Source organism: Marmota marmota, unplaced genomic scaffold (genome assembly GCF_001458135.2).
Source record: "Marmota marmota marmota unplaced genomic scaffold, marMar, whole genome shotgun sequence".
Lineage (NCBI taxonomy): Eukaryota > Metazoa > Chordata > Mammalia > Rodentia > Sciuridae > Marmota > Marmota marmota.
In genome coordinates this window covers 1,042,005-1,068,655 of record NW_026000051.1, presented here as the reverse complement: position 1 = coordinate 1,068,655, position 26,651 = coordinate 1,042,005, and the positions used below count along the sequence as shown (strand labels likewise).

The following is a 26,651-nucleotide window of genomic DNA, read 5'->3' as shown; positions in this document are numbered from 1 at the left end:
GATCATGAGTTCAAAGCCAGCCTCAGCCACAGTGAGGTGCTAAACAACTCAGTGAGACCCTGTCTCTAAATAAAATACAAAATAGGGCTGGGGATGTGGCTCAGAGGTTGAGTGCCTGAGTTCAATCCCAGGTACCCCCCCCCACCCCCGCAAAAAAAAAGAAAGCCCAGCAGATTCTGGGTGGCAGCAGAGGCACCAGGTCCCTGTCCCACTCTAGGCAGCCACCTGCTGTGCTGCCATCTTCACAAGGTCCTCAGTCTTGGGGTGGGTAGAGGAGCTTGGAGAGCGCTGTGCTCTGAGTTGGAAGCCGCCTCTAAGCTCCAGCTAACAGGCATCAGGATGAGCATGTGCTATCTGGATGCCCTCACTCTGTCCCCAACCCAAAGAGGTCAACTTTACTTTCACTGGGTAAAGAAACTTTAACGTAACAGAGGACATTAGCCCAGGAGCCAGAGCTGGCCTGGAGTTTTCCAAAGACAGATGTAGCCTTAAGGAAAAGGGCCCAGGGAATCTCTGGCTTCTGGAGGCAAAGATGGCAGCGCAGCGTGTTAAGCACGTAGACAGACTGCAGCCCCGGCCAGCAACACTGCTCAAGGATGTGCGCTGTCTTCTGGAAGAATACTTTAGACAATCCCAGAAGCACTCATGCCACAGAAAAGAGGTACAGTTATTGCAAAATCAGAATGTGACGACCTCAGCCCTGAAAGTGGTGCTGGAAGTGATGAGGAGAGCTACAGAAGGAAGCTCCCGAGGTGGGGACGAAAGCAGGGGACTCAGCTTTTATTATGCAGCCCTAGTCTCTCCTCTGAACCTGGATTTGTGTGCCACAGGCTCAGCAGGCCTGGGGGCCTGAAGGGGAAGCGTGGCAGCCTGGGGACTGGGGATTACTCAGGGAGATCAATATTCCTCTCTCTGCCTGATGAAGGAGCCATCCGCATGGGATCTGCAAGCCTTCTACCTATCACTGGGCAAAGCCGAGCTGCTCTAGGGCGGAACCAGCATACTGTCCGGTCAGAAAGGAGAGGTGGAAACAGCCCCAGCTGCTCCACTGTTCCCCAGAACCTTGCTCACACCTGAGAACAAGCTGTGTCTGAGAAGGGAGCCCACATGTATAAAGTGCTTAAAACAGAGTCTGGCACAAACCAGGGCCTCCATAAACGAGCCTTCATTTGGTCTGGGAATGCCAGTCCTGCCTTCCTCTGTACTCCAGTCAAGATGACGCTGCTGCCTGGAAGGGAGGCCCAGACTCCCCGGGTCCCTGAGGGTAGACTGGTGGCAGACTGCCTCCAGTCATGGCATGTAAGGCCCCAAGGACCTGGATTCCAGCCTTGTCTCCCATCTCTTCCACCTGACATCCTGGCTGTGGCAGCTCCCTCGGCGCCATCTGTCCCTGCAGCTGAACTCAGGCCGCCCCTCTGTCTGGAACGCTCTTATCCAGTTAAGCCCTTACCTTCTCAGGGCTCGGCCCAGGGTGCTTCCCTAGCCTGTTCCATCCCCTGAGCTGGGGAAACCCTGGCCTGTACTTCTAGCACAACCCTCAGGATACCCTGGCCAGTTCCTGGTCAGACCCGAGACCAGACTTCCCCACCCCAACACTGCCTACCTGCCACGTTTCTGTCTTCTCAGGCTCAGCTCGGAGTTTTGGAGAGCACCTTTGGGGAGTGGCTCTGTACTGGGTCCCAATTACCCAGGAGAACTCTGATGAGGAGAAGAGGTATTTATTTTTTATTTTTAGCCAGTAAGGGTCCAGGGAGGGGAGCAAGGGCATGGGAGGAGAAGAGGGCACAGAGTACTGCGGGGGAGGAGGGCCTGTGGTGGAGCTCTCCAGGGTCCTGACCGCCTTCCACTTCTGCTCAAGGCCTCGCGCAGGGCTGAGGGGGGATACACATGAAGGGTCCTTGACATTTCTCAGGATTAAGGAATTAAGACTTTTCATTTAGATAAAAAGAAAAAAGTTCGATGCTTTCCAGATGGTAAAATGCCAGAATGTCGCTGGCTGCCAGGAAAGTCCTGGCCCAGAGACACCTGCATTGTTCCACGCACGCTCGGCACAGGGCATTATTTCTCCAGGAATGCCTTGCAGTGAGAGAAACAGCCAAAGGCTTCTGGGCTCCTGAGAATATCCAGACAGCACCACCTACTTCCCACCAGATCTCAGGCAATGGCAGGAGGAAGAACAAAGACTGCACGTGCCTCCCCTGCCCTGCTTCGCCAGCAGAACAAGCCTTCAGGGTAGGACACATCCATCTCAGGTGTTTCTGGGGGTCACTGGAGGGGCCCAAGCCCTCTCAGCACATTAGACACTGACCCAGGTGTGTGTGGCTGAAATTCCAGGATCTTACTCCCTCTTTAGCTGCCTCTGTGTCCAGGGGAAGAGAAACTAGGAGCAGAGCAAAGGAAAGATGGCTTTGGTGGGATCAAGTGGCTTTGTTAGGGCAGGTCAGTGTTTGGTCTGGTTTACGTAAACACCTGACTTAAAATGGGCCATGTGCATAGATGGCTGCAGATTCTGAGTTCCAGTACTCCCTGCTCCTGTGGCAATGCAGCAGCCACCATGTTACTGAGCACCTGCTATGGACAACCCAGTACCAAGCACTTCGCCAGCACTATCACAGTAAATCGTCACAACATGTACCCCCAAAAGTGGGTATGACAATTTCTCCCTTTTTATGGAGGAAGGACCTGAAGCTGGGAGAGGCTGAATGGTTCATGAAAGAACTGGATGCAAATCTAGAGTCCATGCTCTGAGCCGTGGTGTCCACTGTGAAGAGATGGGCAGAGGTGGCAGCAAAGACACAAGGAGAAGCAGTAGAGGAGGTGAGAAGCCTGTGGGCAAAATCCCAGCCAAAGGGCACGGAGGGGATGGGGAACTTCTGCAGGAGAGGAGGGCCACTGGCTACAGGCAGTTCTGAGAAGCTGAGCAGGACAGGGACTATGCTGTTAGGTCACCTTGTAAGCCCTAGAGAAACAGCCAACTCAGCCTCACACCAAGGGTAAGCGGTGGAGCCAGGACCTGGTCACCTGTAGATGGCTCCTGGCCACTGTGCTGTAAGATCTCTCTCAGGGACAATCTCCATGTGGAGCACACAGGAAAGTCAGGCTTGGAATGGGATCAGCTCAGCTGGGCAGCCTGTGCTCAGGGTTCCAGACTGCTCGGCTGAGGGATGGAGGCTGGCCGGAGTAGGGGTCTTCTCAGACGAAGCTGTCAGTCCAGCTGGTGACCTGTGCATCCTGTGTAGTCCCGCGGGAGGAAGCCACCGAGCTGACAGGTGACTATCCTGTGATCCCTCTGATGGCAAGAAGCACAGGCCATGTCTAGGGCAACTCAGGGTCCCTGAGAACATCAGCAGGCCAGGCCGGGACTGCCTGGTTCCCTTTCTACTACCACGCAGAAGAGACTGTGGGTACCTCAGCCATGGTCACACTCAGCAGTGGCCGAGGGAGCCTTGGAGGGAAAGTTCTGGGGGATCCCAAGAGGGAAACAAATGATCAAGTGTGACCTAGGTTTAGATGCTGTATGTCCAGACCCTTCAGAGAGAAGGTGGTAGCACAGGCTTTCTAGCAGGTAGGTGCCTGAGGGGCCCCTCCTTGCTGCCCTCGGCTCCCAGGTCCCCGGACTGAGGCATATACTTATCTGGCCTGGTCAGTGCAGGCCAGCTGTCATCAGCTGCAGAAAGGGTGGCCCTCGGGGATGACCCTGGGACCACCCGACCTCTCCTTCCCTGAAACTGGTCAATATCCAACTACTGGTGCACGCCTTCCTCCTGCATGTCACTCGTCAGAGTCCACAGACGGGAATCCACTGCCTACATTAAGCTGCCCCCTTACCCTCCCATCTGTGAAATTTGTCCCCTAGCTCTGTCTGTTTGAGACACACTCATGAGGCAGCAAAAGAATGCACAGACGCAAAATGAAAATGACCCCACGCTCCATCTTTAAAACATCAGCTCTCTTCACTGGAAGACGCTGATCACAGCACTCAAGAGACACAGGCACGGGACAGTCAGAGGCACACAACCTGGCAAGAGCAGACACCCTCTGCCAACTTCTGGGTGGTCGCCGGCAGTGGGCACTCTAGGTGTGGGAGTCTCCTACACAGGGCCCTGGGAAGATGCAGACCAACATGGCCTGAGGTCTTGGGACTTTCAGCTCTGGACTCTCTCAGGTCTTTCACGAGTTTCCTGAGCGTCTGGGTGGTGTGAGGTGCCACAGCAGATGTGCTCAGGTAACATGGGTTACCCAGCCCAGCTGGTGAGGGCTCCGTTCTCCAGGAAGGCTCCTGTGCTTCAGGACTTCAATTAGCCTAGGTTGCAGGGGCAGATCCTCAACACACCCAAGATAATACTAGGGATTCCACTAACATTTCAGAGAACTGGGTCTTAGAGAGCTCACTCAGTTCCTTCTATTGAAAAGCACCCAGTGACCGCTCAGTAAACATCCTGGATAAAGCCTGTCCCCAGACAGGGCCTGGTCTTTCACAGGGCCCACATGAACTGGGCATCATCATGCTAAGTGAAATAAGCCAATCCCCAAAACCAAAGGCCAAATGTTCTCTCTGAAATACGAATGCTAACATACAGTGGGGGCGGGCGAAAAGAACAGAAGTCCAGTGGATTAGATGAAGGGGAATGGCGGGAAGGTGGGGAGATTGGAATGGGAAAGACAGTAAAATGAACCAGACATCACTTTCCTGCATTCACACATGCACACAGGACGAGTGCAGCTCCACGCCCTGTGCAACCACAGAACAGGAAGTTATGCTCCTGTATGAGTGTATGTCAAAACACACGCCACTGTCGTGTGTAAGTGAAAAGAACAAAGAAAAAAATGGACGCGTGAACAAACACAGGGGTGAAGGAGTGGCAGCACCCTGCTGGACAGTCCACCTGTCCACAGCCAGTCCTGACAGAGCAGGCCCAAGCAGGCTACTCTCCCCTCTGTTGTGGGCAGAATGACTGTGGCGCAAGTGCTGGAGCTCTGTGGCCATAGCTGCTCTGCCCTTTACCTGAGCGGCTCTGACCCTCTCCCAGCCCTCCACCTGCCGCCAAGATTAACGCAGTGAGAAGCTGCAGGCTGGCTCCCGCTCCTGAGTTGCTGGAGGGAAGTGCACACTGTTGTGAAATGAGGGGGTTAAAGATCAAAACAGTGCCTGCCCCTGCAGAGTTTAAATGTCAGAAAAATACTAACACGCTTGAAACCTTTCCCGGCCTTTGTGATTCTGCCCTTTCAGAGGGTCCCCTTATTTCCAAGTCCCATTCTCTGAATCTACTCTGCTGGAGACTTGCTGGCTATGAAAAGCTGCTTCGCCCCAGGATGAAGCGCAAGAAGCCTCTGGGGGAGCGCAGCGAATGGCAGGCACCTGTCAGCAGCCGCAGCCCCACAGCAAGCTGTCTCCGGCCTGAGGCCACTTCCTCACTCAGGTACAGGATCTAACGAGCACGACAGAAAGGGCTCGCTGACAGTCAACGTCTGCAGACAAAAGGAGGCCAAAGTCTGCTTCCCATGGTGGAATTTGCTATAGAACCTCAGGTCTGTGGCTTTAACTAGGGAGCAGGCATGGGCCCCAGGAGAATCTGACAGGGGTGTGCTTCTATTGTCTAGCCTCTGATGCCATTTTTCAGAAGTGAAAAGTTTTGGCTCTGCAAGGTAGTTCCCTCCACCGCCCCTCCTGGATCACAGGGAGGAGACGACCTCTGAGGGCTTCCTGCCTTCCTAGCAGGCTCTAGTGGCCATGCTGCTACTGTCCAGCAGGAACATTTCCCCTCCAGTAAATACAGCCATGTGATGACTGCCTGAGAGGCGCAGCCTTGGGGCTCTACCCCAGGCCAGCCGTGTGGAGAGGGTGGTGGGGAAAGAGTCCCCCTCTCAGAAGAGGGCACAGCTGTGCATCTACCACTGTCAGGACATTTAGGCACCGTCTTCTGCCTGAGACACCCCCTTACTGAAGACCCAGAGCCTCCTGTGCACGTCACACCACCTCCTGATGCATGGATCCAGACGATGCTGGTAACAAGGTCCACCCTGGCCAGTCTACATGGCTGGGTGCAAGCAGGCCAGTTAGGGGCGAAAGGGAACGTTTACCTCCATGCTCTTGAACAAGGTCTTTCAGGAAAATGCTATAAGCAGCATCAATCAGTACACCCCAGATTTAAGTGGGTGGACAGGAAGAAAATAGAATTCTGAGAAATAGCTGGTCCTAAAAAGCAAAGTTTAGAACACTGCTGCCTGATCCTTCTATTTTGGCATTTTGAGTTTGAGATGCTAACCATCACCCACAGGCTGCTCAGGCTTCAGAGTCTGCCGCAGACGAAACAGCCCCAGCTCTGTTTAGTGCCAGGCCTGGCTGGGGCACAGGAAGTGCCACCATCTGACTGGGCTGACCTCACCTTGGCTGAGGTGAACACAGTGAAACCAGCATAGTGCACCCCAGCTCCCAGGAAGGGACCCTGACTGCCTGTTCTTCATGATCACTCCACCACTACCTTCTGCAAGCAAGGAGCGTGAACTTTCCGACAAGGTGCCAAACTGCTCATGTGGTGGGAACCAGTTGGAAGCTTTTTTGAGAAAGGATTTAATCTAATTCTGTGCTGTATTATTTTCTAATACATTGCTTCATCTGGCAGCGATCAGGCAATGCTCTGATAGGAAGAGATGAGGATTCTTCCATCTACTAATTCCCTTTTATCTTTTTGGTACCAGGGATTGAACCCCGGGGTGCTTAACCACTGAGCCACATCCCCAGCCTTTTTCATTTATTTGTTTTGAGACAGGGTCTTTCTAAGTTGCTTAGAAACTTGCTAAGTCACTGAGGCTGGCCTTGAACTTGCAATCCCATTAGCCTCCCAGGTTGCTGAGATCACAGATGTGCATTGCCATGCCCAGCTCCATCTACTAATTCTTAACTGCTGGAAGGAAAAAAAATACTTCAGTGTTATCCGCCTTTAGTTCTAACCAGATGGCACTGTCACCTGCCCCGAGTTGTGATTCTTTAATCTAGTACAGGTCATATTGGAGGTCAAGTCCATTTAGTTAAACACAGGGGAAGGCAGAGATGACAGAGGAATCTCGGGAGACTCTGTGCCCTCCCCAGCTGATACACAGTCCCCAACCATACGGCTTCAAACATAGCATCAACTACAGGGAAGGAACTGCGGGTGCTCTTAACCCTCTCTAACTAGACTGATATTAATCCTAAACACTGCTTCTGTGTGTGTTTGGAGTTTTTAATAAATGCAAAGAACCCCCCGCAGGTCATTTTCAGGAGAGGCAGGATAAAGATGCAGCATTGTCTCTTTAAATCTATGCATCACCAAATCTACGTTGCACACATTTCCCAATTCCCTACTAAACTTTCTGCCTATATTCAAAAACACTTAATTTTACCAGAAATTGTGTGGGAGGGATAGCTATGCAAAGGCCAGAACTGCAAAGCCCCCACTGCCATAAAGGGCTTTGGAATGGAAATGGGACCAATGTTAAAGTCCAGGGTCTGGGCTGCAGGGCTCCTGCCTGGTGAAGGACAGGGCTTTTGTGGAGCTGGGAGAAGGTAACTCATTGCCACCTCACAGAGGACACAAAGATAAGAACCAGGTTAAAGGAAAAAGCAGCGGTTGTAAATGTCCCTCACCGTTCCAGCAAAACAAGATGCCAATGATGAGCTGCATTCTCTCTCTAGAATGCTTTCAGCCAAGAGCCAGGGGCAAAGCCTGGCGAGCCAGCACACAAAGCTAGCGCTTAAGGCCGAGATGTTCTGCACGATGTCCAAGTGACCGCTCTAGGTGTGGCAACTCAGATAAGGATGCCAAGATCACAAATGCTATCCTGGCACTAAAGCCTAGGCATGAGCTCCCTGCAGGGCAAGGCAGTGGCTTTCTCAGTGACTCTCTCTTGACTTGGGAGCACTGTATTTGTAAGGAGGTGTAAATGACACCAACGGGGGCCCAGCCCCCTCCTCTGTTCGCTGTTGCTAACATCTTCCACTGTGAAGGGACCAGCATTGGACACTCGCTAGTAACGCACTCCAGCCCGCGCACCTGCTGTTGGCAGATCTAATCAAGAACGTCTCACGGCACTTAGTTGGGGTAAGTTCTTGAATTCTGGCTGCTCACACGTATAGGCTCCCTAAAGGTGTGCTTTCCAGCCCCAGGCTGCTTCTCCACTCCTGGCTCAGGTCTTCTGCCCCTTATCATGGCAAATGAGTCAGGGGTCAAGGTGAGCTGCCATGAAGGAAGCACCACAGGAAGCCCTCCCTGCTCCCTGCGCGTGGAGGTTCTCTGGGAAGATGAAATGTCGAGCTGGGGACTGGGGTTTCTCTCGTCCCTCTTTGTTGGGGATAACATTCACTTACACCTTCCATGAGGAAGCCCAATGCCTGACCAAGCTACCAGCAGAGTGTGAAATGGGGGTGAAGCCTCACCCAGGCACCTGGAACTCTTTGAGAAATGAGTTGCAAAATGGAATTGACCTTGGAGCAACTCAAAAGCCCCTGATTTTTAAAGTATGTATGTGTATGTATGTATAGTATGTATGTGTGTGTGTGTGTGTGTGTGTGTGTGTATATATTAGTTATAGGTGGACACAATACCTTTGTTTTATTTTTATGTGGTCCTGAGGATCAAACTCAGTGCCTCATGCATGCCAGGTGAGCACTCTACCACTGAGCCCCAGCCCCGGCCCCCAAAGCCCCTGATTTTTAAGGTGTAAGTTACATATAATAAAACCTACCCACAGCAGGTGTGCAGTTCTGAGTTCTGACACATGCACACCTGTGTTATCTCGACCATGGCTGTAAAAGAGCATTTCCACTGCCCCAGCACCTTCCCTCGTACCCCTCTGGGGATTTCCATCCTAAGGTCTTGCTTCCTTGGCATGCCATGTGGATGGAAGTGCGCGGTGAGCAGCTTTGACTGGCTCTTTAAACTTCTTCCACAGCCTCTGGTTGGAGGCCAATGCTTACTCCCCATGCCCTCGTGTTTTGCTAACACATCCTGAAGGAGAAGCAGAAAGTAAGACTTACCTTCTGGAATACTTGATAGTTGGATTTCGACCATATATCCAACTGGGGAAAGAAAAAAATCATTAGCAATGATTTCAGAATTCTAGCCTTTAAGAAATGATACCGTAACTACTGTTATCCTTACTAAACTTGAAAAAGTAAAACATTCAGATTACAGAATAGGATCTGGGGTTGAAGATCTTAAATGTTCTGCTTAAATTTCCTCTCTATCAATCTGTAGGTGACTTCAGAAAAACAAATGAAGGGATGAATACAGGGAAGGCAAATGGAGGAACACAGGCAATCAAGCACTTGCTCAAACCCTGACTCCCACTGCGGTTCTTGCACCTCATGTGCCTCAGGATCTTGGCACCTGTTGAGCTCGTTGCTGGACTCTTTTCCACAAGCTCTCCCATGGCTTCTCCTACAAGTCCTGCAGCTCTATGTCACCTTATCAGAGAGGCATTTATCAGTTACCTATCAAAATATCATTCCCAGTATCTGCCATCTTGATTCTCTACACCCTTTCAAAAATTTAAATGTATAGCACTTGAAACTGCCCGAGGTGCTATCATTTCTTTGTGTATTTACTATCTGATTTGCTCAGAGAAATATAAGCTCAGCGATGGCAGGAGGCCTTTCTTCCTCCCCATATCCGAAGCATGCTGTGGGCGTCAGTAGGTCTTTGCTGGGTATAGGAAAACTAGCAGGATCCAGCTACCGAGCACCTGACCCACGGCAGGCCCCCACCAGACCCTCCACATGGGTTCATTTAATCCCCAGAATGAGCGGATGTGGCTGATTCCATTAGCAGCCTCACTCTCCAGGTAAGGAGTCCGGGTCCAGAGCTGTCCAACAGCCAAGGTTACCTGGACAGACTTCCTACAGAGAGCCTCACCTGGTGGTGTTTAAACCTGGTTGGGGTCAGAACCCCTAGGTAGGATTTAAAAATAGGTGCAGATTCCTGGCTCCCTCCCCTGGAGTGCTCTCCTTTTGTTATCTGTCTTTTCAGCGGTGTTCCAGGTAAACTTTGATGCCGATGGGCTGGGAACTCGCTGTGGTTTACCCTAGCCAAACACAGTTTGCATAATGAAGCAGACCTGTGCCTTCGCCCTATTTCAAGAGCAGTAAAGTATTGCAAACCCCAAATCACCCCAGTACAGAGCTGGAGACAGCCCAAGGATCACGATTAAAGAAGTTCTCAGCGAGTCCCAGAAGTGCTGGAAAGTTGGCTTTAATATCCGAGGTCAAGAGCTGAGCAAATTGAAATGCCGGAGGATGGGTCTCTTGGAACCTGCCTTTGGGGTTGGCCAGTGGTCACGCAGGAGTCCGAGACGGGGCTGTTTGGGCCTGAATGTCACGCTGTTGATTTGGAGCCACCAGGAGAATGAGAAGCAAGTCACAGGGGAGACTCCTCTAAGAGGACAGGAAGTGGAATGGCTGCATTTGACCTGGCTTCTATTTTGAGGAAATACACCAGCACTTGGCTTTCTAAAAAAAGTCCTTGAAAATTAAAAGTTGGGCTGTGACCAGGCACTCATCCAATTCTCCAGGGTTTTCCTGCTCACATTTGGTCTCCTGTCACCCTCACTGTGGTGAACACTCTGCAGGAGAGAAGGCTAAGACGGTTCCCAGCTCTGCAGGCCCCTGCTGGGGTGGAGGAGGTCAGCTGGCCAACCCCAGCGCCCTTGCAGAAGAGGCTGATGGCACGTTCCTGCCCTCCACTTGGAAACACACTGCAATCCCTCCTTGAGCAGGTCCCAGGGCTGCACCATGTCCCTCCTGGTCTCCACAAGAGCCCCCGGTCCACTCCCTCCCTCCACTCCTGCTAAATCGCTTCCTAGAAAGGCCATGTGGCCAGTCTGCAGTCATAGCCAGCCTTGCCCTCAACCAACGGATGAGGAAGAGTCTAAAAAACTCCAGGCGCTAGAGTTTTAATTTGACAGGTTAACAATTTATAGGGGAAAAGTGACAAAGATAACTCTGAAGGAAACCTCAAAAGAAATAGGTAAAATTAATTCCCCACATTATCAATTCTTTTAAAGTATACCATTGGGCAGCTGGTCACAGAGGGGAAACAAAGCCAGGTTCCTGCTACTTTCTCAGTATAGCAGTTTGGCCTAAGGTTTAACAAATGAGGCACTTAAAGATTCTTCAGAACTGCAGGGTGAATATGAATGGCTTTTTGCATCTTTTAGTTCTACCCAAATCACTGCCAAGATGACAGGGAGATGCCAAAGATTCTAAATCTACATTTCAGGAAGAGCAGCATCAATGTCTGCACTTGGGACTAACTAGTTCTCCTTATAGCTCAAGCCCACAGCTGCTGCTTCTGAAGCCCTCTGCCATTCACCCTTCCTGCCTCGTCATGCCCCGCGGAAGCAGAAGACAAACGCAGAGCCAGAAGAGGAATCTGCACAAACTAAAGAGTATCAGTGTTTGCTTAAACACAAAATTGTCTTAAAACACCTTCAGTATCTTCAAAATGTTTTAATGAAAACATCATCTATGAAGAAATATGCAAAGGTTTAATTAGGAGCGGGCTCTGCAGCTCATTGTGGATTCTCAGAACACTCCTAGCTTATTCAAAGCGAGGGTGCTGCTCTTTTTCAAAGGAGGTTTAAATATATTATTCAGGACCCTAGGGACAGCTCTACCATCTGGGAGCCAGGGGCCTTGGACAATGTGGTCCCTTCACCTGGTGCACACAGCTGAGAGGGGTGGATAACAATGGGCTCCCTCTTTTGCAGGACCACACGGCAGGTGGTCTGTACTTGATTTTCCGCTAGATTTATGCCAAAGAAAGCCATTTAAATGAGTGTGCTGGAGTCAATGCCACCTCTCCTCAGGGCCAGGAAGATCTCAGAAATTCATCCAGGGAGCTACGCCATAGCTGCGTGAATATTTATTAGCTCCAGCTTACCCACTGCAAGGGCGGGTATGGCTACCCGTTTTTTTGCTGGCTGCAATATTCAGAAAAGGAGCATTGTGAGGCTGCACGCCTCCAGCCTGATGAACTAAAAATGACTCTGAACCACGGTGTCAGGGTAAGAAGGTGAGCTCCCTGGGTTTGCTGGCAAGCATTTGAAAGACCTTGTGGTGACCGCTGGCCAAGTCTGCAGTCCTATGAGCAGCATCCTGGCCTCTGGGGAGGGGAAGACGTGTCTTAGGGTGGGAGTAGGGTCTATTTTCACCTCTCCCAAGGATGACCAAAAACTTCAGCACAGACACATCTGCTCTCAGGAGGTGTCCTAAGGCCTCTCTATACAGGGGCAACTAGTGAAAACAGTGACCAAAAAGAACAATCAGCATGACTTGCCATCACTGGCACATCACTTTAACTTCCATGATAACCACTGTCTCCTGTCACAACCGGTGAGCCCAGGCATGGCTGGCTGAGGAGTCTTATGGCCTGTACTTTACCTGTCCTCCCAGCACGAGGTTGATAAGATCATTTGCAACTCACAGCCGAGGAAACTGAGGCCCAGAGAGGTTAAACAAGTTGTCCAATGCCACATAGCTGCTGTGTGGAGGAGTCTGGAAGCAGGTGAGTCTAGAGGCCCCTTTCCCTGGGGGCGGAGGCTGCCCTTAAGCTTGACTTCAGATGGGCCACCAACTCGGAAGCCCCCACGCTGATGCCTGCACAGCTCTTCTGGGGGCACTCTCCTGCAGAGTTCAACACTGCAAATCTGCTTCGAGGCCTGCTGCCATGGTAATCATCGCCACTAAAATTCATTTAGCAGTATCTGAAATTCTGGCAGCTTCTCAGAAAGTTATCAATTCTTTATTTCATTTTGAAAAGCAATGCATACAATGAATTTTAGATGATCTAAAATGGACATTTCAAAACAGAACTTATGAGCCACAGGGGTTTCAACTTTTAAAGCCTTTATTTAGGAGCTCTGTCTTGCAAGGTCAACAGGTGACCAGACCCATCAGTTTGGGTGAATGTGACACCTGAGTGACAGGGATAGATTTCTCCATGGCTTCTCAAGTTTTCAAAACCGTGCAAACTTCATGTGCTCATCCCCTTAAGCCTGCCCGCCCTCCCTGGAGAAGGAAGAGGAAGTCTGGGGAGGAACTCGGTGTTGCAGGTCTATTATTCTTCAGCTTTTCACTTTCAATCAGGACACGCATTTGTTACAAAAAAAACTGCTGAAAGCACAATTTCAGGGCCCCCTCTGCATGGGAATTAAACCGGATTCCCCTCTCCTGGCTTTCACCCTTCTCCCTAGAAGTAACAAGAGGCCATTTTTCTGAAGGTCGTCTGAACAATTTCAAAGGCTATAACAAATCAAAATGTTCCCTGCATCTAATATCAAACAGGGCTGATGCCAACACTTATTAGAGAAATCAGATTCCAGCTTCCCCAACCCCCTCCACCCAAACACACACACACACCCAACTTTGAAGTGAAAGAATGCGGGATCAGAAATTACCCTGGAGACAGCTCTGGCTGTCTTTGAAGGTTTCCTTTGATACCACCATTTCTTCTCCTCTCTTAGGCTTGCAGGCTAAAAGCTGCCTTTTTTTATTGATATGGGGTAATTAATGAAGCTATAGCATTAACATAACCTAAATCCCCTAATAAGACAAATCCAACTGAGACACTTAAATTTTTTCAGTGAAGCCTGATGGCTTAGGATCGGGACAATGGCCAGGTGTTGCTCTAGATCCCGCCTTTTGACATGCTGAGTCACGGCCACGGCTCTGACTCCCAGATGGCAGTGAAGAGCAGTGGGCGAGTCGGAGCAGCATTTGTGTTTTCTATTAGAGCCATCAGGTGTTCGGTATCAAAACATGCATTACAGGTGAAGAGACAGGGCGTCAGGGTGGTGGCTGTTCTGCAGAGGGCAAAGCAGAGTCTTGCTGGGACAGGTTCTGCAGGCGAAAAGCCCTGCTGGGTCTGCAACCTGGGGGTGGCGAGGAGCACTCCCACAGTAAGGGGGATAATGAAACCATTTAGAAACTGCCAGCTGCGTGGTGGGCAGAGGCAGAGGCGAGCCCTCTGAGCTTCATCCAGAGCCCTAAGGCTGTTTCTGGGAGATTACAACAAAACACTGCCACCCCCCAGCCACTTCCGCACCAACTCAGCCAATGCAGGGCTGCACCTTTGCAATAACAAAACTCAAGTGACAATTTGTTCTTGTAGGCCACACCTTAGGTTCCAATGGTGCCTTCCAAATGTTACATTGCATTTGAAATGTGCAAGACACTTCAACACGCAACTGCATACTCCACGCAGGCGGCTTCCCCGTGCCTCCCACATGTGCTCAGGCTGCTGCTGTGTTCCAAGCACTGAGGATTACCCTAGGGATACAGCAGAGTCACAGGACAGGGTCTATGCCCTTGGGAGCTCCAGCTCAATGCAAGTTTGAGACCTGGCTCTGCGAGGCTGTGGGCACAGGGATCCACCCCCCTATAGCCCATTCCTTCACCTGCGAGACGAGACAGCTGGGGAGCCTACAGCCAGGCAGGCAATGTCTGAACGGTCATGCCACCAGACAAGACATGCTACTGTCACCGGCATTTCTATTAGTTGCAAGAGGGACAGGTAAGCAAGCACACCATACTAATTAATTCTAGAACTGGCAAACAGGTGCTCAAGACTCTGATGTGACCCCTCTGTACCGGGAGTGGAGGTGCACCCAGCTCTGCCACCTCCGGAGCCCATGCTCATGAGCACATGTCACCATAACAGGCCCCTAGGACAATGGGACAGATAAGACGACTATGTTAGGCAAGTGTAAAGGGGAGAGAAGGGCCTTGTCAGGTGGACCACAGGGGCAGCCATCCCAGGGAAAGGCGGGCTGGAGCGGGGCATGTCCTGGAGTCCTGGGCAGCCCGAAGCCGGGGAGTGAGATGGGATGGTGTAGACAGCAGCAGAGGAGGCGGAGAAAGCCAAGTCACCAGTGTGCACCCTGAGGAGGAGATGGGGTTTAGTCTGCAAGTGGAGTTCTCAGAAGTGTGTTCTGAAAAATGCCAGTGTCACAATATGCTCTAAGAATAAAGGGTGGAGGAAGGAGCTCGGTGACCCAGTAAGATAGAAACATCTTGCGCACAGTGAGCTCCCTTCCAGACAAGGCACATAGCGCTCACGGCCCTGGGATCTCTGCAGTCTGCAGCTCAGTGGGGGAGCACATGCTGAACACATGAGGCCCGGGGTTCCATCCCCAGCACCCCAAACAAAAAACAGGACCAACTTTCTCTAACAGGTGTTTCTCAAGCTTGTTTGACTGTGGACTGCTCTGAGCCCAGCGCCCACTGCCATCCTGCTTTCTTACTTTGGGGAGGGCTGTTCCAAGCAGCAGGGGAGGGTAAAAAGCAAGAGAGTCACCTGTGAGGATGTGTATTTTAGGGAGGCGGCCCCGAAAGCCAAGGGCAGGACAAACTGGGAGGGAAGGGAGACCAGAGATGGGACTCCAGGCAGGGAGAGCAGGTGTTCAGCTCAGAGATAATGAGCACTGAAGCAGAGCGCATGCATGGGCGAGTACCAGCTGACAGATCAGCCGTGGGGGATGAAGGAAGCAAAGTTCCAGCAGTCAGGAGGTGATGTGGTGACCAACATCAGAAGAGGAGGGAAGTGAGTGTAGGGAGACATACGATGAGCCTGGGTCTGGCCTGGTGGGATCTGAGGGTCAGGGAGAGGAGGTCTGAACGAGTGATCCATGTTTGGACCACAGTGGCCAAGGGGAGGGGGCGGGAGACCCTGGGGAGCCCAAGGTCAAGGAGATGGGAGAGAAGAAGTATCTGCGGTGTGGGAAGAGGGCATCGGAGAAGTTTTAGAGGTGTACATAAGAGAGGGCTGTCCAATGCTCATGCTTAAGTGCAGAATAAAAGGAACCCTAGCCATCGTCTACCCGGCACTGACCAAGCGGCAGAGGCTAAGTGCTGGTTGTATGTTGTTTTGGACACTCTCAGTATAGGGCACTTAAATCAATGAAAGGTTGAGGGTATCAGGCAAAGCAGGTAAAATCCAGTCCTCCTCTGCGCTCGAGTATGCCTCACTGGCATCATGACTTGGTGACTGATGAGAATGGTCCTGATTATAGTTGACCCTTCTTCCCAGTTCACCTGTAAGTCAGACCAGGTGTGACTACACGTCATCAACCTTGGAGAGACCCAAGGAACCTCTAAGTGGCCAGGTCCCACTGCAGGGTATGCACCGACCTGGAGAGGCGTCAGTTGTGGACAGTGCATGGACTTCCTTCTGGAGCTGCTGCCAGAGTTTAGAGCCATTCACAGGCCACACCTGCCTGACTGCTCACCCCCGCCTCCATGTTTCCTCCAAGGACAGTTTGATTTTTCCCAAAGAAAAACGGAAATCTCCCCTCAACGAATGACCTGCTCTGGTGCAGAGACTGACGAGAGCTAGAGGATGAGTGACTCTCCACATGGCCAGCACGCACATGGACATTGGGATGTGGGTGACTTGCTCAAAAAGCAGACGTTACACCATGGGCTGCAGCTCGTGTAATACGACGTCCTTTGCTAAGCACATTTCCACCTGTTTCTGAAGAACCTTCTATTCTCAATGCATCATGGTCACTGTGGGGTGAGAACTAGTAACAAACTTTTTAGTCTGAGTGAGAGTTGGGGGGGCGGTGGGGGTGACTCCTGAGAGGGGGCATCGTGAGGACTGGGAGGACCTGGGAGTCTCTGGGAAGGCTGCTCATTACGCTTGGGAGGCAGCACAAATGAAAGCTGTTGGCTCCCATTAAGACCCTGGCTGCTCTTTAGAGCCATATGGAGAGTGTGGAGTCACAAGAGACTAGGGGTCCACCCAGGTGAGCCTCCCACAGAACAGACACCCTGGACAGCACGTGTCCTCCTTCCACAGTGGCGTCAGCATCTGTGGCTGTGAGTAGGCAACTTCCTGAAGGCTCCTTGTTAGTTTTGTGGAAAGAGTGTCATCAAGTTGTGTCAAATCAGCTCGCATTTCCTCGTGGTTCTAGGAAAAGCAAAATGCTGAACGCTGGGCTATTGATGTACGGACTGACTTTGGGGGAAAAAATCTATTTCCTCAGAAGACATGTTTAATGAGGCAGCCGGGGTCTAAGGTGATGAATTAGAAATTCAACTAAGGGCATCAGGCTTAGAGGAAAAGCAGGAGCTTGATGAAAAATGCAAGTAGACAGAGTGGAATGTTTTTGTACACGTTCATCTTCACGCTGACAAACCTCTGTCTGTCGATCATTTTGGCTATGATTGCTAGTTTTTAATGCCATTCATCTGGGACTCTATTTGTTGTGGAATACAGAAAATAAAGAACAAGACAGAACAGCACTACACAACCCCAAGACTGCAGAGCACTCACCTTGCCGTCCTCCGTGTAGACGTTTTCGTTATACCCCTTCACTATTGTTCGGTCAATGAACAGGCTCCTCATGACCACGATCACTCTCAACACCTTCCCCAAGGTCACCTGTCAAAACACAAGCACACACTGAACATGCAGATCACTCCCAGCTGACAGCACTGGAAGAACAACAGTTACCTGGCTAGGCTGCTTCTGAGTGAGGCTGCAGGGGACAATTGGAGGGACATGGAGCCTTTGCCTGAGGCACTCCACAACTCAGGATTTTCCTGTAACCACTGAAGGGTGCTGTGGCCCAGCTCATCTGACCTCCCTGAATTTATCTGTATTTCTGGCTTATAAACATTCTGGGTAATTTTTGCGTATGTTTACTATCTGCTAGATAAAGTATCCACCCCCTACCATCTTAAGATAGACTCATCATCTTTTTCCGAAGGCTAGGATCCTATAATTCTGGCATTCTAGGACTCAGCGAGCACATTTATTTTCATACTAGCATGGCCCTATTTATATCCAGGGAACATGGAGAGTGCACAATCCGGAGAGTCAGTGCCGGCACGAGGACCCCACAGATGAACCATCTATTTATAGCAGCTGGTAGAAAGTGGAGAAGTAGTACCAAAATACAGTCTGAAGGTAAAAGGAAGTTGCTTGGTTTTATCTCCAGAAAAAGAAACATGATCCTGGAAACACATTTAAGTGCTCTTACTCTCTTAGAACCTGAGCACGTATTATGGATTAAAAAAAACACCTAAAAAAAAGTGCACCTTCATATGTGCCAGGGAGAGAGAAGCCCGCTGCGCTCGCTCGGGATGGACTCAGCACCAAGAATAGCAACAGCACTGCCCTTTCTCCAGGGGCTTGGGAAATTTCTGATACTTTGCTAAGTCTTTTTCTCAGTTCCCAGATGAGACCCTGGAGGTAGACCTGATCCAGGACCCGTTCAAGGCCTGCGGGTCTGGGTTGTTCCCATGGGGCCTGACATCACAGAATTAGCTGAAAGCCGGCCCTGCTGGTCTGCAAAAGACAAAAGCCTCAGTCCCACATGGCAATACCAATCCTTTGACACCAACCTGCTGTCAGTTTCTAGAATTGCCACCTTGGGCCACACTTCCATATTTCCCTATTACTTGCAGTTTTTCAACTGGCCGGCCCAGCGGCTGCGGTCCTCTTCCCTTGAGTACTCTTGGGTGCCCATGAACAACTCAATATCTGGCTCCTTCAACAACTTTATTTATTTATTTTTTGTGATGCTGGGGTGGAATCCACGGTCTCGCTATGCTAAGCAAGGTCTCTGCCACTAAGCTTATACCTCCAACCCCAGCCCTCCTTCAATAATTTTGAGTGCTGGGTTGACACCTGTTTCCATATGCCTAAACCAGCACAGAAAAGAAGTAGGGTGAGAGTGGGAGGCAACACATTTGTTTACATTTAAGGGAGCGCTAATAAACACCTATTTCTGTGCACACCAGGTAACATTCAGTAGGTTCTTTTTTGAGTGACTGAGAATCATTACTTATAAGGATGCCAATAAACCACAGTGGTAGGGTCAGCAACTCTTAAGTCAAAAGCAGCCTACTGTAAGGGAAGGAGGGAGGGGAGGAAAATAACAGGGTCTCGGTGTTGCAATGAGGACCAGGGAGGTGGCCTGGCCCTGGGCTGAGTGGAGGCAGGCTTCAAACTTCCTGCAGGAGGGCCACCATTTCCAACTGAATATTTTAACCCTCTTTTGCAAGAAGCATGGATAATTAAAAACTGTTTCTTCAAAACACCAAATCTAGCTGACTACTGTCAAATTGTCATAATTTCTTAAGTTTCTCAAGGTGGATTTCAGAAACACCCTAAAGACATCAGAAATTTTATATTACAATTTTTTAAAGTTAATTTTGGTATTTTAAAGCCAGCTAAAGCTTAAAAAGTGAAAAAAAATGTTATTATGCAAAACTCTAAAATTAGAGAAAAAAGAAGATAAATTGTTCTTCCCATTCAAAGATAATCCCATTCACATTTTGGGGACCTTCCTTTAGTATTTTTATTTTTTAGTTGTCAATGGACCTTTATTTTATTTATTTATATGCAGTGCTGAAAATCAAACCCAGTGTCTCATACACGCTAGGTAAGTGCTCTGCCACTGAGCCACCACCCAGCCCCCCTTTAGTGTTTTTTTTTGTTTGTTTGTTTGGGCTGGGGATTGAACCCAGGGCCTTGTGCATGCTAGGCAATCACTCTACCAACTGAGCTCTATCCCCCACTTTAGTACTTTTATTACCAAAGATTTCTGAATTTCTAGATGGTTATAATTAAAACTATATGCACATAATTTCAAATCAGAATTTTACTTAAAATTATGACAGGCATTGCTCTCAACTGCTAGGCACTGTGAGGCGATGTGGGTAGTTCTAGAGGGTGACAGACTGATCTTTTAATCCTTCTCCTGTTGTTGGAATTTAACTTGCTTCCAAGTTTCCTCTAATAAAAACCCGGCTGCGATGTGCACTTCTGTTAAAAAGCTTCCACTGTATTTGGGACTGTTTCTACCTTATGGTACATTTGCAGACTTGACATTACCAGGGCAAACAGTACAAATATTTTAAGGTTTCTGAAACCATCTGCCAAACTGCTACCTACAAGGGCAGAGCCAATTAGAATGGTCCACACATACCTTTTTCATTCTGTTCATGCCATTTATGCAAGCCACTGAACAGAAGCAAAATAAAACATACTAAATCCAACGTCTACCCCAACACCAATGTAGTATTTATTTATTATTATTATTTTTGTAGTTGTAGATGGACAGTATGCCTTTATTTTATTTGTTTATTTATTTTATTTTTTTACATATGATGCTAAAGATCAAACCCAGTATCTCACCCATGCTGGGCAAACGCTCTGCCACTGAGCTACAGCCCTAGCCCTCCCAATGTAGTTTTTAAAAACCCTTTTATTATAGAAGATTTAAAAACATACAAGAGAAAGTGATAGAGTATGAAGGATTCCCATGGGTTCATTCAAACTGCAACAATTACCAACCCCTTTCACCTAGATCTCCCTTTCCCTCCCTATGTTATTTTGCAACAACTAATAGACATGGTATCTTTTTTTTTTTCCTAAGAGGAAAGCCATTCTTTTTTTTTTTTTTTAATATTTTAAAATCGTAGATGGACATGATACCTTTATTTTTTTTATTTACTTATTTTTATGTGGTGCTGAGGATGGAACCCAGTGCCTCACATATGCCAGACGACTGTTACCACTGGGCCACACCCCCAGAGCATGCTATCCTTTCTAAGTTAAATAGTTGCATATATATCTCTAGAAGATAAGGGCCCTGAAAACAGAAGAGCATAACCATGATGCCACCCCACACCCAAACAAAGCCTCTCCAGTATCATCAAACACCCAGTTGAGCCTATTCAGATTTCCAGTCTCATCAATGTCACTGTTATAAGGTTGGATATGAGGTGTCCCCCAAAAAACTCATGTGAGAGGCAATGAATTTTCAGAAGTGAAACGATCAGATTATGAGAGCCAAAATCTAATCAGTGGAACTAATCCACTTGAATGGATTAACTGGGTGGTGGCTGAGAGCAGGCAGGGTATGACTGGAGGAAGCAGTTCCCTGGGGGTATGCATTTGGGGTCATGTTTTGTCCCTGGTGAGCAGAGCTCTCTGCTTCCTGAATGCCATCTCCTGAGCTGCTTTCCTCACCACTCCCTTCTGCCATGATGCTCTGTCTCACCTTGAGTCAACCTGTGGAGTTGGCTGATCATGAACTGAACCTCTGAAATGGTGAGCCAAAAATCAATCTTTTCTTCCTCTACGTTGCTCTTGTTGCGTCTTTTGGTCACAGTGATGAAAACAATCTCTTAAACAGTCACTTAAAATTTTTTTGCTTCTATTAAGATCCATATATGGTCCACAGGTGTGACTGGTTAACACATCTCTTAAGTCTCGTCTAAATGGGAAGGCTCCTCCCTCACTGCATTTTATTAAAGAAACTGGATTATTTTTAGAGGTTTCCAGGCTGGATTTGCTGGCAATGTCCCTGTGGTGCACTTTAACATGTTCTTTCTTACTCTGGGCTTCCTACAAACTGGCAATTAGATGAGGCTCAGGTTTGGTTGTTTGGGGCAAGACCGCATTTGGGGCTGCAGTGGTTTGTGGACCATCAGTGCCGTGATGTCTTGCACTGGTTTGACTTTTACCATCTTTCAAATCTACCAAACTCTATGAAGTTTGTCAATTTTTATTTTTCACAAAGCCAGAAAGGAGCTTTGTGAAAAATAAGGGCCCTGCAGAGGCACAGAACTAGGGCTTTCTGAATGTATAACATGGTTGTGGTGACACCATGCAGAGTTTTGAAGGCTTTGGAATAGACACACAAGGAGTTAAGACTTGGCTGTGCCCCTGGAGAGCTTGGCCCTGATCCTCACGTTCTCTCAACGTCAGCTTCCTCCATCTCAGAAAGGCTGGGAGGAGTCCCATGAGATGATGCCCTGACGGAGGGGGCAGCACAGAGGAAGCGCTCAGTGGAAGCTAGCGTCACTCAGCTGGAGCCCTTGTTTGCACTTTCCTGAGGTGGCATGACTTGAAGCCAGTTAATATCATGGCTGGAGCCAGACCTGCTACCAACTCCATGTTGGTGAACTTGCCACTTATCTTCCCTTCTGCTGTCATAGCTGGCCGCAGGGTGGCTGGGGATGGGATGATGGTGGTGCTGGGCCCAGAAAGTTGGGCAATACTGTGGGGTCTGATGAGTGAGTGCCAGACAGGAGCATGCACGTCTGCAGGTCAGGCATGCGAAGCTGCCAACACTGATCCGCCAGGTTTCGCTGACCCCAGAGACTACCACTTGGTGTACAGATTTTGTGCCTGTGCTTTTGCAAATGGTTCTGCCTTGCAGGTGCCATATCCAGGCAGTGTGCCCAGGGCAAGTCAGATAGCCGCTCATGCCTGTTTGCACAGCTGCAAAATGAAATGCAGAGGGGCCAGCTGAGGAGATTGAGAGGGGATCCAGATCAAGCACATCCTGAGGCGAGGCACTCAACAGAGCCTCTGAGTGTGGTGTGACAGGGCAGGAGACCCAGCCCTCTGGGTGTGCCATCAAGATGAGCTCCAGGCTTGTTCTGCAGTATCCTTCCCGCACCAATGTCACTCCACAGTGAGTCAGATTCTCATGACTCAGGAATGTGCAAGTTTCTAGTGTATGGGGATGCCAGGTTGTAGTGACCTTGGACTTCTGACAGACTAATATGACAATGTGTCACAGATAGGCCAATGGACATCTTTCCACAAACTAGCCAATGCTACCATGGTCAGAAGCAAGATGCCCGCTGACTGTTATGGGTTGGATTTTGGCAACGGCTATGGGAAGCCACAGATAAACGCTAACACCATCTGGTAATGAAGCACGCCTGCTGTTGCCCAGGCAACACTGTTCTAGACTGAACTGCACATCTCCTGAGAGCTCATCACTCTTCCTGAGGTGGCTGGTGCTGGTGAGTGTTCAAGTGGCATGCTGTACAGAGTCAAAGCGAGCACCCTCCTTCCTGAGCAGGCAGTCGGTACGTCCCCACTTCCTGAGAGTGTTTGGAAGTGCGGACTGCCAGCCCCTGGCCAGGTTCTACCACCAACAAAACACCAACACAGAGTTGGGTGTGGTGGCCCATGCCTGTAATCCCAGAAGCTTGGGAGCGTGAGGCCAGCCTCAGCAACTCAGCGAGGCCCTGTCTCTAAATAAAATATAAAAAAGGGCAGGGGATGTGGCTCAGAGAACTCAGAGGTTAAGTGCCTTTGAGTTCAATCCCTGGCATGACAAAAAAAAAACCAAAAAAACAAAAAAACAAACCCAACACTTCTGATGGTTGAGATGTTACCCTGCTGGTAGTGCACCTCCAAGGTGAGAGAAGCAGATCACTCAAACCCTTACTCCTTCCAAGGGCAGGCTGACCAGGGCAAAGCACCTACAAACTGAGCAACACTGTGGCCGGGACCCAGGGCGGTGTGCTGACCAGTGCTGAGGGGCCCAGGTCCAGACAGCACCCTGCCCTGGTAGGAAGCATGGGCGTACGAGCTGAAGGCGACCGCGCAGGGCCTGCCACCCAGACTGGCTGCATGTCTGGGGCCTGCTAGGGGAGGGGATATATCATTTTAAAAAAGAAGCCGATTATTAACATAAAGCCAACCACAATGCTGTTTTCCACATACAAGCAAGGTAAGACTCTGATGTGCAGGCATCCTTACGGGGTCTGCTGTCACTCAAATGATGTTTTTCAAAGTGAAGGTATAAAAAGAAAAGAAAAAAACAAGAAAGAAAGGGGTGAGAAGAGAGGCAGGAAGAGACCTAAAGGAGGTTTAGGAGTGTTTTTTTTTTCCATGCAGTGTCAAGAGGCTTCCCTAAGTGCTAGTTCTAAAGGGAGAGCAGGCCACGGCGAACATCTCAACTAATGTCTGCACCGCGAGCCACTGGCCTGAGACACTGAGTCAGAGGAGTAGGTAACTGTGGCACTGCAAAGGATTCAGAAAACCATTTTTCCCAACTCTCCCATGTTTTAAAGAGGTAAACTGAGGTCTAGGGATGTCAAAAGTATCAAATATGGCCCCTACCTTGAAAAAGGTGACAAAAACGACCAACGTGCCTGAGGTAAGTGGAGGGCACCTGAGCGCTGCACCAGGGGGAATCTCAAGGGAGAGGGCATTTAGCAGAGGAGGCTTGAGTCAGGGTAGAGGTGGCTGTATAGACGAGCTTCCCTACTCCTGTGGACGCTCCTCCAAGAGATGCTTTCAGATGTGGCCTGAAAAAAGCATCAGGGCCACCCTGGTTTCTCACGGACTCCTGGGGTCTCCTTTCCAAATTACACAGCTCTCCCCCTTTGCTCCATAACGAGGACAGGGGTGTGCTCAGGGGCTGTGGCTTTCTCCTCTAGGAACTAGGGATGCTGTCCAAGCAGGGCTCTCAATTCCATTCTTCTTCTTCTTCCTTTTTTTTTTTTTTTTTAAATATTTTTAGTTGTAGATGGACACAATGCCTTTATTTTGTTTACTTAGTTTTATGTGGTGCTGGGGAGCAAACCCATGGCCTCACACATGCTAAGCAAGCGCTCTATCACTGAGCTACAGCCCTGGCCCCCTCAATCCCATTCTTAACAGAGGAAGCTGAGGTTTCCAAAGCTTTGAGTCCAAGGTGTCTGTTTTTCAGGGCAGGGCCAGAAGCTGCCTCATGCAATTTCCCCAGCTCCTGCCTGGCCCCCATGATTCACACACAAGCAAGGGTGACCAGACTCCAGGGTCACTGAAATGTTTCAGCCACCAGCAATCTTCCCTGGCACTCTGCTAAATGGCTCAAAATCCTGCTCTGCAGGACCCCTGGATCCCCTCACAAATGGCTTTTTACATGCACTCCTCACCCCACCATAAGATTCTAATAAAGTACCTACTTCATCTAATTTTAATGTTTTTTTTTTAAGTCAGCGTGTGGAATTCTGCACAGCTGCTGGTGTGGTAGCCCTGGAGGAGCTGGGCTGGGCAGAACTGACCTCTGAACAGCAGCTTGGGAAGCTGTAGTGGTGACAGGCCTGGGAACTCAGAGGCAAGGGGGTGGGAATGTTGCCTCTCTTGGAAACCGAGACCCAATGGAGCCAAAGGCTGGAGCCCCAGCAAGGCTGAGGCCCAGAGGAAAGACTGTCTGCTGGGGGCTAAAGAGGCCACTGGACCCTGAGGAACACCATAAAAAGAAAATGGGGCAGTGTGACTTGGAAGCACTGTCACACAGAAAACCACAGTTCTTTCGTGCTCAAGGCCGCTGACTTTGCTGCTCAACAGGGGGACCCAGGGATACCTCTGCTGACAAAATGTGACACCCTGTGAAGCAATTCGATGCGGGGAAGGAAGCAAAGCAGAAGCGACTCCCACACAGGGACCACGTCCTTGTGGCTCTAAGAGCCCAAGCCTGCTTTTCCTTGTGACAAGGGCCAGGGAAAAGGAGGCTGCCTGCAGGTTCTATCCACCTACAAGTCAGGAAACCACTCACCAGCAGGGCAAGAGCAAGAGTCATGGCCACAGATCTGGAGAAAAACAGGCCTGAGTTTGGCTATGTGACGGCAGGCAAGCCCGTTCCCTCCCCTGTGGACCAGGAGAATGACTGTCACATGGCAGGGGCTCAGTCAGGGCTCCTGCAGGGCTTCTCTTCATCATAGGGAAAGGCAGCATGGAAAGAGGCAAGAGCCAGGGCTTCGGAATCTGGGACCCAAGTTCAGATTCTCCTGTGTACAGATGGAGCAGTGTGGCTGGGGAGCAGCCCAGCGGCCTTGACCTCCTCAGCTCCATGGCAGAATCCTCTGCAGGACGGCACAGCTGTGCTACCAAGGGTCTAGCACATCACGACTGGTGCTCATCGCACAGCAGCAATTATTAGTATCACTGCTGCCATTATTTTTAATAGTTCCTATACACCCTGCCTAATACGGTTTATTTTTCATTAGGTGGCTTATTTCATTGATGAATAAATTGGAATCATTTGCTAATGAGCCATCAATGTTCGAAATCCAGGCACTTCTTATTTTGCCTTAACTCAGTCCTCTCTTCTCAATCCCAACTGTCATGGTTTCTGGGAAATGTCCTCAGAGGGGTGCATCCATTTGCCAAGTTTCATGATAAGGAAGGATTATAAAATAATTTCCCATTTTATATTAAAAATAAAAAAATGTTCAGATCTTATCTTGTCTTCCCCACAACAAAAATCCACACACAATTATAAAGAAACAAAAAGAACAGAGAATTTGCTTCCTGCTCTTGGTTGGTGCTCCCTCTGGGCTTCCCTTGCAGTGTTATGCAAAATCCCCCCAAACTGCCACAGTAAAATTCGGTCCACTTTAGTTTATAAAGCATACATTCAAATCCACACCCAAGCCCTTTGAGGGAAAAGGTGTGTGCAGGCCTAGCCACACGAAAAACAGCGCCATTCCCTAGGGACCTTACACAGGCAGGCGGGACACAGGGTAGCTGGCAGAAGGAGCACCTGCCGTGGTTTTCTTGAACATCCTGGAAATACCTAACAGCTCTGAAGAGGAGTCTGCACAGGTGAAGCCACCACACAGGACACTCACCGCTCACGGGGCAGCAGCTGTTTTAGTCAGCCTTTTCACTGCTGTGCCCAAAAGGTCTGACCAAAACAATTGTAGAGGAGTGAGAGTTTATTTGTGGGCTCCTGGTTTCAGACGTCTCAGTCCACAGACAACCAGGCGCGAGGTGAGGCAGGACATCATGGCAGAAGAGTGTGGTGGAGGGAAGCAGCTCAAAAGATACTCAGAAAGCAGAGAAAGAGAGAGAGACTCCACTCAC

At 49.6% G+C, this 26,651-nt stretch overlaps 1 protein-coding gene and 1 long non-coding RNA gene across 4 annotated transcripts in view; one reads left to right on the top strand and one right to left on the bottom strand.

The window, feature by feature from the left end:
* The window catches only part of Med27 (mediator complex subunit 27), a 182,628-nt gene that overhangs the window by 10,481 nt on the left and 145,496 nt on the right, over window positions 1-26,651 (bottom strand). The window contains exons 5-6 of one of the 3 annotated variants that reach the window (XM_015497409.2): window positions 17,313-17,420; window positions 8,829-8,987 (exon numbers count right to left, since the gene is read on the bottom strand). In XM_015497409.2, coding sequence (XP_015352895.1) covers window positions 8,829-8,987; window positions 17,313-17,420 — 267 coding nt within the window. Of the gene's footprint in view, window positions 1-8,828; window positions 8,988-9,014; window positions 14,917-17,312; window positions 17,421-26,651 lie in introns of those variants that run through there. The other 2 variants (XM_015497410.2, XM_048812841.1) reach the window with 2 other exon arrangements.
* On the top strand, window positions 2,510-26,651 carry LOC125619628. Its single transcript, XR_007351150.1, has 4 exons — window positions 2,510-2,621; window positions 5,101-5,113; window positions 16,577-16,581; window positions 26,641-26,651. It is a non-coding gene; the product is annotated as an uncharacterized LOC125619628 (long non-coding RNA).